This window comes from Gymnoscopelus braueri, assembly GCF_963280865.1.
Source record: "Gymnoscopelus braueri genome assembly, chromosome: 18".
Taxonomy (NCBI): Eukaryota; Metazoa; Chordata; class Actinopteri; order Myctophiformes; family Myctophidae; genus Gymnoscopelus; species Gymnoscopelus braueri.
The window spans coordinates 31,280,065-31,292,270 of record NC_137618.1 but is presented as its reverse complement, the minus strand read 5'-3'; the positions used below and the strand labels follow the sequence as shown (position 1 = coordinate 31,292,270).

Below are 12,206 nucleotides of genomic sequence, written 5' to 3'. Positions count from 1 at the left end.
GATTATTCACTTTTATATACATTTCTGGCTTGTGAAAAAATACTGCAGGATATTGTGCGGAGACCTTTTAACCCAAAGTACAAAAGGGTATTGTCTATGCAAAAATGCATTGAAAAAGTAGATCCAAGACGTGGGAACGAAATTCATTTTCTAGGCACTTTTTGGTGGGTCACCACACGGCCTAATATGGAGTACGCTGATGTCATCAATATGATGTCATAGACTGGCCTAGACTCCATATTTGGGCATGGCTGACACGGAACTCCATATATGGGCATAAAAGGGACACAGACAGACAGATACAACGGGTGCTCTGACGAGTACGGGTATTGCATAACTAGGTGGATGGAGGGCATGCATTTCCAACTTGCATTGTGCCTGACTTGCATCGTTCCCGAGTAGGCTGGTGTCCATCTAGTTTTTGAAAATTTTAAAATGTTTTGGAAACTCAAGTTGTTTTTAATTTCCTTGAAATGTCTTGATATCTTTCTCCTACAATGACATGCCTAAAATAGGGACGCCCGGGTGAACGTGGTTAAGTGGTTAGAGTAGGAACCCCTTGCAGTTACGATTGTTTGTTGCATCAGTCTGTCAAGATGATGGACTTGTTTGGGGACAGACCGGGCGTTGGTGTGTGGGCGTCTGGATGAAACTTCAGAGTCATTAAGTATTAAGTGACGGCTATTGCATTCCACACAGCAGACAAAGGCTAGCCCAATTCTGGCTAAGCTGTGTGTGTGTATTTTCTTTTTTTTTCTGCTCATAAATAAGGCAGGCACCTCTGATTGTGGAGTATATGTATAATTCATGCTCCCCGCTCCTCCCCTTCTCTTTCTCCTTTTTTTTTTTGCCAAGTGATTCCTTGTGGTCTCTTTGTTGTCTGCGCCCTCAACTGCATTTAAATTAATAATTAAAGTGATACTCAAAGAATGTGTGTGATAGCACCTGCTAAGTTGCTCACCGTATTTGAGGAGCTAAATAGAAGTCTTTAACCGGACACATTCCACCTCATCGGAGCACCCTGTCAAGACTATAGAGTGCTTGGAATTTTTGGAAGATATTTCCCTGTTAAGGAACTTAAATACACGTGGTGGGCAATGTAGTTATGCTCATGACTATGATTATATAATATTAAATACTAGAGCTTATCAGAATGGGAAAACTTGTCCATGTACATTTAGGATATTGCCATTTCTGTTTAACCACTTTAAACTCTATATACTGTACTTTGTTGACCGGGGTCCCCCAGGGGCCAGGGGGAGATACTTGGTCCCCTCCTTTTTCCCCTCTACAACAAATCTTTTCGCGGAAAAGAACCTACAAGCTCTACAAGCTCACCGCATGTGGCGAGCTTGTAGATCTGCTATTTTCGCCGAATGTTCACCCACAATAGGGGTGCTAGGGTTCATGTGGTTAAATCATTTCTCTTGCTTATTTTTTAATTTGTATTGATAATCCATTCAATACAAGCTCATGCAAGCTTGTAGATCTCTTTTTTTTATAGTGAAAATGTGTGCACATTTTTTAATATATATATTTTTTATAGGGACCATTTGTAACTAAAATCTTTGCTTCTGGGTGAGGGGGGTCCCTGGAACAAAATATTTTGAGATGGGGGTCTGCGGCAAAATACATGTCATTTTGGGTGGGCCTTGACATGAAAACGTTTGAGAACCACTGATAAAGCAACATAAGTTTTTTCAAAAAACTGTTAGGATTTAGAAGACATTTGTATCATTGTCATTGTCATTCTAAAATGACACAGATGTGTTCCCAGATTGAATGGGATAAACAAAGATAATGAATTGGTGCAGCAGTGGCTCAGGAGGTAAAGTGGTCATTCAATCCCCAGCTCCTCCTGGCATCGCGTCAAAGTGTCCTTGAGCAAGAAGACACTGAAGTTGAACCCTAAGCAGGTTGGTGCCTTGCATGGCTGCTTCCGCCGACAACACATCAATGTGTGAACGTCAGGTATACATTCTGAAGTGCTTTGAGTGGTTGGAGGACTAGAAAAGCAAACAGGATTTTCTTTTCTTTGGAACGACAACGTGTGTGTGTGTGTGTGTGTGAGTGAGTGAGAATTTCAAGCGTTCAGATCGTTGTTAATCCACGTTTTTGATCTATCTAATCCTGTCTTTGCACACACCTGTGCTGGTTTATGGAAGTCAAGAAACAAAAAACACGATATCAGATGGACACGCCCTAAAAGTACTTCAGTCACAGGTAGCATAAAGCTGAGAAAATAGTGTCTAGACTGTAGTAGCCCTGGACAGGATATCTTCTTGATTTACTTGGTAGATTTTTACAGTCCCATGACAGCTAAGCAAGTCAGAGACATACTGGAACGGATTAATGGCATATGATTTTATACTTATTCACATCATAGCCCCGACACCTAATGAAATATGTTTCTACTCTAGATACTGTGGATTCAATCTGCTATGATAGTCCCTGTGTGCTTCAGTGGAAAGGCAATTCCTGATCAGATATTTCTTTTAATTTCAGCCATGTCACGCAATTCCGTTCTTTTTTTCTTATAAGGTTTTAAGGACATGGGTTAAATAAAGGGCTTTCACTTAAATATGGAATTTGGAAGGAAATGGAGCCGACTTTGAGTTCTCTAATGCAGTTTGAAGTGTGGCCTGTGCCATGAATGTGAATGAGAATGAGGGAGAACGCACGGAAGACAGGAAAACCATCAAGACTAATGGTGCTCATAGTGGCTTCCTTTGAGAGCAATGGGATAGAGAGAGAAAGAGAGAGAGAGAGAGGGGGATAGACTGAGGTAGTAGAGAAATAAGACAAGGAGATGAACGTTAGGTAGAGAGACAAACAAGAGGTAAATACAGGAGACAGATGGAATAAGAACAAGTCGCAAGCAAGGGGGAAAGCAGGGATGGGTGACCAGCGATTCGATGGGTCGATAAATATGAGAAGCTGCTGGAGTAATTGAGTCTGGTGGTCGGGAGCGCGAAAAAGCACCAGGGCAGCAGAAAATAGCCATAACTCAAAGAGATATGGGTGTGAGATTTACTGTGTGTGATCAACGGCATAGATTCCACCGCCGGCATCCGACTCTCCCAGCGGAGCAGGGTGGCCTGGCTCTGTCCCAGGGGCAACAAATGCGTCTCATAAATATCCCCTGGCACCGACCAGCGCCTGACACTGAACTTCAGGGCCAGGATCAATAGGTTCAGCTCCCGGGGCTCATCTCTTATTTTATGGGATAATAGAAAAAACACTATACTATGCAGGGTGGGGGAATGCAGCACTCGTGCAGGTGACCTCTGTGTAGAAGGATTTGTGGACACAGAAAAACAATAAAGCTCGAGCATGGGCAGTAGTGGTGGGCTGGTGGCACATATTTCTTGTTTTTCTTTTTACAACAAATGTAAACAGTTACAAACTACAACTTCAGTCGTAATTGCTCAGCTAACACTACACCTACATCTCCCCACGATTATATGAATACAGTCACTGAGTGAAGGCAGTATGGGAGAATATCGTGTACATTAGTATGAATTATGTTCCATCTTTTATTATGTCTGTACTGTGTATTGTTAAGCCTGCGGCGGTCTTGACTGGTAGCAGTTCGTGGTTCATTAACCGAGGTAAAACACGTCCGTGACATTTTAAATATACAACTATTTTTTTTTCTTTTTCTCTCCATCGTTTATGTTTTTCTAGCTGCTCCCTTGGGGAAGCCAGTTTCTTTTTTCACGATGGGACCGCAATAACCATGCCCCTGCCAGGGAGGAGAAGAGACCATGAGGATGCATGACCGTCCTCCATCCATCCTGTTCTCTCTCCCTTTCCTCTCCTCCCCCCATCTGGTCTGTCATCCTCCCACCACCTACCGCCTCTCTGCTCTCTCCTTCGCTGTGACAAAGTGGAGACGGGCTGTGGCATTGGCTGCCATTCAGCTCGAGTCTCTCATCGGCCCCACAGAATGCCTTTCAAGGTCTCCCAGTGTTGCAACTGCTGCGTTTTATTACAGCGTGAAATGGGGAGTGAAAGACCCCTATGGATGGTCCTACTTAACCATGCAGAATGTGTCACTTTTGGAGAGAAAGATAAGGTCACAAAGGGAAAATCAGCAGTACAAATGCCTCTGTTAGAAGGCAACCAACAGCTCAGGTCCATACAAGTAGCCCTGGCTGTTGTTTTAATCTGAGAGCAAGAGCTTTTGACTTCTTTTTTGTGTGGAAATTGTTGTACGGAAATATGTTAACGGCTCACAGTATAATGACATGCATCGTGCTTGTTATTCAAACAGATGGTAGCTTGTTTGCCAGCCTCAGAGGTTTGCTTGAAGGAGAACCATACGCTGGCACCCGAACTAAACAGATGCACCATGTCCAGCCCAATTATGTTCTATACTTCAGCTTCATGTGGTCTTTTCCCATGCTGATGTCCTCTGATCAGAGACATGGTTTGGACTGAGGACCTGCAACAGCTGATATTCTCTGTTTGATTCAGCAGCAGAAAACTGTGTAAATAAGAATCACGCCTTTTGATTGATGAGAGCACCTTTGTAATTATATACAGCCGTCCTATTTGCTTTGGCAAGACATCTGTCGTCAACCCTCCCCTTTCCTACTTAAATGTCGAGTTGTAGGTGTGGCTATTGAGAATCGCTGACAGATTGTCAGTTATCAGCACACCTGCAGAGAGCTCTATTGCCATGACTCAAATGCTTATCTTTTTTTTTTATGATGACTTTTTATGACATTCATTCCTTCACAAAAAAAAGACTTCACACATTAAACATTCCTTAAGTTATCACCTTCAATCTTCCTATCAGTATATATTACGTATATTCTTAGTACATGAGAAAACGTTCAAGAAAAATAAAAAAATCTTCGTGCCAAAAGAGATGCAAGCATTGATTGAGTTGGATAGACATCCCTAAACCCACAGTACACGTTGTGATCTGTGTTGCATTGAAGTCTCTATAGCACATGGTGTGCTGTCTTAACAAATTCTGTTTGGCATGCGAGCTTAACCATCTCAAGGTAACCATCATTCTATTTTCACTTGCTGTATAGCTGTGATTGTGGTGAACCAGAAAAGAAGCTATCTTAAAAGAAAAGCCTATTTTTTTAACCGATGGAATGCATTCATTCTCTGCACACAAGATCTTTCAATTGGGAAAATGGGCTTGATCCCCAGGCTTATGAGTGCATGTTCGGTGATTTGTAGAAGGGATTTGGGGGGCTTTAGCATGTGAGTCTGCTGGCTGAATTTCCTGCAGACACTCCGGTGGAGCACAAGTCATTGCCTCAACACCTTATTGTCCTAGCTAGCACGCGGTTCCTGCGTGAGGCTGGGTGCTGCTGCAGCTGCCTAGCGACTGCCTCAGGCTGTAGTAGCCTCTGTGGAGTGTGGACTTAACCGAGGCCAGAGATAAGGATATCATAAGGTCACGTTATTACTCTCAACAGACGAAACGTCATTGCAAAGACCCCATGGAGTGTGAGGCACTTTATGGACCTAACGGTTGTCCTCATATGTCATCTTAACTTTCTTGAAACTATTACAGTGGTTTTACCTGATCTCTGCCGTAGATCTCACTGTAGTTTATTTTGGAACACTCAGCTGTCATAATTCAGTGGCTTTTCCTGCGAGGTGTCCAATGTTCACTCTGGCACTCCGCTTCATATCAATGGAGAGATATATATCCCCATGAAGTAATTAAACAAATAGCTCTCCTCCTGCAGCCCCTCCGCCTACTCTTAACTGTAGAGCCTGCTGTTTAACACTTGAGCGTCCAGACAGCGCTCCTTCAGGAGCCTAGACGAGACCAGGCAAGCGCAATGGGTAATGGAGAGACGGGGCATAGTTTGTAATTGAGAACTGGCAGGCAAAAGCGTTGAGTCCTGATTGCTACTCCGCTCCTCCAGAAGCCAGGTTTACGCTTCGTCATGTGGCCCTCCTCCGCACTCCATAAAAAGCAAATAAACTTTTCACTGTCAATGGCAAAATAACGACAGAGCGGCACTAATGAGCTAATTAAAGACCCATAAACGCAGACTTGGCTCCATGACTGTGATGTGTCATTTCTTACATCAACGTTGCATTTAATACATTCTATTACATGCCCGCGCTCACTCAGCCTCCGAGATATGGGTACATACTGTACTGTGCGGTCACCTTACATAACATTACATTACTGTTCTGATATCCAGTTTTCAGAAGATGGGCTGCCTTTGAAACGAGGCTTTGCAGAAGGTTTTGGGGCCAAAAGCTCACCTCAGAAAACCCTTAACTCCTCTTAGCACCTCGTATCTACTACTCTGTCAATGACAAAGCCCTCCCACCACCACCATCGCTGACCGACATATTGGACTTTCCCAGACGAGGAGGAACGTGGTGGAATTTGTTGAAAGTTAGCTAGCTGCTGAGTCTCTGCCTCTCTACTGTATCTGGTGCAGGGGTCTAAATTGAATGGGGTTGAATGAGTGACTTTGGCAGGTTTCTGGTTAGTGTGGTTTGGGCCAGTCCCAGTTCTACACAGAAGCAGCCCAGTGGTGGTTTCAGTGTGGGAGCTCCCTTCTCTCTCATTTTGCACCGGCTCTCTCGCAGCGGCCAGCGGTGGGAGCAGCGCTCAAGCCCCGCGGGCCTCTCAATCCCATGCGAACATGCCCTTAACGATGGTGGCATTTGCCTGATTCTTTTGGACATGCATGAACTTTCATGTTAAATTCCATTTAGTTGTACTGAATTCGATTTGCCGAGGGTGAGCTGTTGTGTTTGCAGCGAGAGGAATTTGACCGTGTTGGGTATATTTTCATTTTTCGTTTTCAATTTTCTCATCCGTTAGCTTCGGCTAAATGACTTTGAGCTATACAACCACTGCGAGGGGCTTTTTCTTTCATCCTGTGCCTGTGCCAAACATCCAGTAAATAAGTTCCACGTGTTTCAAAAGGGAATCCCAAGAACATTTAAACTGGGTGTATCATCTATTAAGCATTCTCTATTCAACCTGGTACAGAGAGGGGGGAATCTGTATCAAGTCCAGACATGAGGCGGAGGGCATGGGGGTGGGGGGTTACAAGGGGTAAGTAGTGTTGAGGCATTGAAGGAAGAATTCGTCAAGGCCGGTGCCAGACAAAACCCCAGCATCAAATGGGCTTCCAGAGTCAAGCTGACGGTTTGCTTTGCTCTGCCCATAAGGGACAACCCCTTTGGCCCGCGCCCGCTTTTGTAGGGGACTGTTTATGTTCCGTTAAGGTATGCGGGGCATCTGTAACAAAGAGGTGCGACGGGTTATTGTGGGGAAGGTGCAGGGGAAGTGCCTGAGTGAGCTGCCTGTCAGGCAGCACCATCTCTAGACAGCGGCGCTTTGATGTGGTGGCGCTCCTTTGAAGAACTGACACCCTTCTCCTTTTCACAGTGCCTGGAGCCCTGCAAGGAATCCTGGGACCTGAAGGAAAACCAGTGCCAGGATTTATGCGAGGTATGTCACAAACCGCCCTCCCAATGCCATGGCTTTACCCTCAGAGTGTTAAAGGCTCTCAAGTAAGAAAAAAAGTTTTAGAAAAGTGTGAAGCAGGCCTTTTTTCTGTACAATAATGGCACTGTGTAAGGTTCAATCAAATTCGGTGTAACTTGCTCCAATGAGTCACAAGCTGAAATGTAAACAGGGCAATCCCTGTTAGCTCACAGACCAGCCTTCCTGAGGCCCAGCAGTCTGCATGTTAAAAGTAATCTGACATAGATTTTTTCCCCTGTGCTCCTCCTCTCCTCACTGCCCTCAGCCCCTATTTCCCAAGAAGCACTACGAGTGTCTAACAAGCTGTGAGTTCCTGAAGTCGGTGGAGGGGGCGAAGCAGGGCGATTGCCCCGCCCCGGAGAAGGCCAGCGGCTTTGCGGCAGCCTGTGTGGAGAGCTGCGAGGAGGACGCCGAGTGTTCGGCTGTCAAAAAGTGCTGCTCCAACGGCTGCGGTCACACCTGCCAGCTGCCAAAGAACCTCTACAAAGGTAACACTGCAGCCTAGTTGGTTAGCTAAGCCCTGCTTGATTAATTGATTGAAATGCATTGGAAAATGATTGCCATAAAACAACGCTGACTATAACGTTTTGTTGATGTGTAATAAAATGTGAATTATTTGCAGATACAATGCAATAGGATTTAGCCTTCAGTTCAAAGTAGGAAATGTAGCCACATGGTCAGTTACAGATTTTGTTTTTGCGTGTCTATATAAATGCAAATGATTATTATCGCTCATCTTTAACATCCATTTTTTACCCTCACCCAAAGAGCCGTCTTGCTGTGTCTGCTGTAAATTATCATACATCCATGGTGTCATGTTATGCTGGATAAGCTTGAGGGTTTCGCAGTCGCAGATGTACCCAGCAACCTCTTGCTGTTGTAAAATGTTTTAATAGCAGTGCCCAAGGCAGCCTGATGTTCTGAGGGCGCGGAGCCATTGTGTGAGAGAGGACTTATAGCTTCTGCACTTGGAGTTGGAAGTCAGAGCTTTTGCTGTATATAATATCCCCACACAATTGCTGCTAGCCTTGGGCCATAACAAAGCAGACGAAGAAGTGGAACTCTGCATTCGGTGGATGATGAGAGTCTGAATTCAGTGTTGAAATGCTGCAGTGACATTCCACTGTATGAATATGTGTGTGTGCGACTGCGCGTCGCACATGTGCGCATGTTTGCATGTGAGAGTGTATGAGTGCCCCCAAGAGAGTGCATTAGTATTTATATATGCTTTGGATGAAAATGTGAAGGCCATTCTGCATCGACGTCACGGTCAGAAGATGAGCAGTGTATTGACAGAGGAAGATGAAAGGCTGCATTGCCTTGAAAAGTTCAATACAGAGATCTGGTCAATTGAAAACCATTCACCTTACTGAGGGACCTTCAGATCAAACGGTTAAACCACGGAGTCAGTCCAAACTCTGAGTTGATGATTGATCGCTGTTGGTACTAGATTTACACATAATTCCATTTAGCAGTCCAGTGCGAGTCTGTCCTAGTCTTCAGTGTTAAAGGTCTAACTACATGCTCATGGTTTGGAGAGTGTAATTGTTTCTGTGTGTGCAAGTGTGTATTTAGTCTTCAGGATGATGATCCATAATGCTGGAAGCCATTAGTCAACACGAGTGGGGCGAAATGGAGCGTTTCCCCTGCTGAGATCACTCTCAGATGTGTGTGCGTGCACACACACCCCGCCCCCCCCCACACACACACACACACACACACACACACACACACATTTGTATTTGTGTGTGCCTGTGTTTGTACGCACGCATGGAAGGCTGTGCATATGCATGCGTGCAGGTGAAAGTCCCCAGCGTGTGTGCATGTCCCCTGTACAGGAATAGCTCTTCGTGTTCTCTATGTTTTTTGATCCCAGGGAGATGAAGAGAAGCCCCCCCCCCCACTGGGCTTTTGTTCTATACGTACTGAGGATCTTCTCCTTAATACATCAAGAGAGCCAAGTGCCATTACACACCAATCACTATTCCGTAACTTCTTTTCGAAGATATGTCAGCAGCAATGTGCCTCAAATGAAGTATGCTACAAGCACATCAAAGATGGCTGCATCACAGTGGTGAAGAATTGACGAGAGACTTTCTAGGGTTTGCACAATAGAAGACCTATTTATTTTCAAGAGTCAGTTTACAGTGTGTGTAGTGAAAGAAAGACCCTCAAGAATAACATAGACACACATGTCCATTTTCCGTTCTCGTCCTGCGTATCTCTTCCCTTTTGTTATTTGTCTTGCTCTGTGTTCTGCACGTACAACGGTCATATAACCTCCATCCCTCAGAGGACATAACACTGAGCGGGTGATGGATCCCCACTTGCAATGCCTGCTCAGTAATCAAAAGCCCTGTGCAAGCACCCTACTGTGCTGTGGAGACAGACAGGAAGGAGTCAGGGTTTGTATATCGGTTGGGGGTGGGGGTGTGCGTGTATGTTAGATGTGTGGATGGCAGGATGAAACAAATGTGCTGTCAGTTACAGTGAGAGTTTCAAGATCTTCATGTTGTCAGAACAAGCCTATCAGTTAGTTAGTCTGTCAGCCATCGCTGGTTTATAGGAAGCTGTTGCGCTCCATTCACCCCTTGAGAGAGAGCGGTGTTGGGAAATCGTCCTCCTACATTGATTAGAGAGTGTTTTTCCCTAAACCCCTGTAATTAGAGCCGTCATTACAATAGTATGTGCGTGAGTATTGAGAATTATAATCTCGAGTCTAATTGTTGGGGTGAGTAAGACATGAATGGACGCTGCTCGCTTGATCATAATTCAGCCGGAGTTACATCAGGGCTTGGAGAGCGTGGAGCGAGCATGTGGCCAGTGAAAAAAATTAACACTGTATGATTCTTGGATGGAACCTGGACTAATAGTTGTCTTTGGAAAGAACAGCCAGACAGAGGACCTGTGGGGTTACCCTCACGCACGCACACGCATGCACACGCATGCATGCTGTGGATGAAAGGAGAGAGTGTGCATGTGTGTGGTATAGTGTGTGTGCTTTGCAGGGGTGCTTGGGTGTCTTTGTGGGAAGATGAGTAAAGCCAGAGGGAGTATAGGAATGCTGTGGTGTTGTTAGCATTCCACATTGCACAGGAGATGTGACACACACACACACTCTCTCACTCTCTCTCTGTAACTCTCTCTTTCTCTTTCTCTGTCTCTCGCAGTCACACGTGTGCATGATTGCATGCACGCTCGCTCGCTCGCTCGCTCGCTCGCTCACACACACACACACACACACACACACACACACACACGCACACACGCACACACGCACACGCTCACAAAGTGGAGCTGTGAAACCACAGCACAATGACCCCCAGCTGTTGATGTGCACAGAGCTGTTATCTGTGGGACAAAACAGAATACTGACTCCATATGCGTGTGGCAAATGGACGCCTCCCCTGTCTTCCAGGAGTTTATGAGCTTCAATCAATCAATCACTATTACATTCCACGTACAAAGCGGGAATTAAGATATAACCACCAGATCAAACTCCCTGCATACAAAACACACTTCTGATTATGCTGCTCGCTGACATGCAGAGGTAGCCTTGATCCCATGTTTATGCTGTTTATGAATGCAGAGCAGCGTTGGCCTGCTCCGATGCTGACAGAGGTCCCGCATAATGGACTCAAGTGCTAGGTGATTTATTGAGAAGTGAAGGGATTTATTTGGCCTTCTCCTGTACTTCTAAAGTCGCTTTTCCAATCTCCATCTCATTATCACTGTGCCCGCCGCTCAATCAACAACTCACTACGTCTCAACTGTAATAAATCCAGCGGAGAGACTTAATCTGCCCTGGCTGCACACTTGGTTCATTCCTGCACTTAATAAATCTCTAATTTATTGCACATGGCTTCATAGAGGGAGTTTGAACTGGGTTGAGTGCGAGGAACAATGATGCAAATGAAATGTGCATGTGTACGCCTCTCCATATGCACGACTGCACGTGTGCATTTTGAATGTTTGTCTGTGTGTGAGAGGAAGTAAATAGAGAGAAAAAGAGAGATCGAGAGAGAGAGAGAGAGAGAGAGAGAGAGAGAGAGAGAGAGAGAGAGAGAGAGAGAAAGAAAGATAGAACAGAAGACAGACTTTGAGCTCTATCTGTCATACCTAGACGCTAACTATCTATATCATCACTAGGAAACACAGCTGCTAAAACAGCATCTCCGTAGCCAGAGAACATCTCAATCTGTCACAGCAGAAAGACCACGCTACTGACCCACAACATGTAGTGATGTCATGTCTCATTGTTAACGCCTGTGGTTGTTGTATTATTTATCTCCCGAGTCCGTTTGGCAGGGGGGAGAAAGGCGGGAGTTATAAAAATTTTCCACTGGTGGTGGTGATGTCAAATCTCTCAAACACATGTCATCATTCCTATACCTGCCTGTCTGTCTCTAGGTGTCCCTCTGAAGCCGAGGAAGGATCTGATCTTTTCGGAGCAGCCCTCGGGTCAGCTGGAGATTCGCTGGTCCTCCAAGTTCAACATCTCTGTGGAGCCCGTCCTCTATGTGGTGCAGCGTCGGTGGAACTACGGCATCCATCCCAGTGAGGACGACGCCACCGAGTGGCAAAATGTGGCACAGGTAGAGCACTGCACACACACACACACACACACACACACACACACACACACATGTCACATCGTTACATTGGAAAATCTGTGTTTGCTATGTTGTTTTGTACACTGTAGATAGCCGAT

General features: G+C 45.3%; 1 protein-coding gene across 1 annotated transcript in view; it reads left to right on the top strand.

Moving 5' to 3' along the window:
- Nucleotides 1-12,206, top strand: part of anos1 (anosmin 1) — a 45,716-nt gene that overhangs the window by 18,579 nt on the left and 14,931 nt on the right. Inside the window, exons 3-5 of the mRNA XM_080456638.1 lie at nucleotides 7,397-7,459; nucleotides 7,761-7,983; nucleotides 11,906-12,090. Coding sequence (XP_080312764.1) covers nucleotides 7,397-7,459; nucleotides 7,761-7,983; nucleotides 11,906-12,090 — 471 coding nt within the window. The remainder of the gene's footprint in view (nucleotides 1-7,396; nucleotides 7,460-7,760; nucleotides 7,984-11,905; nucleotides 12,091-12,206) is intronic.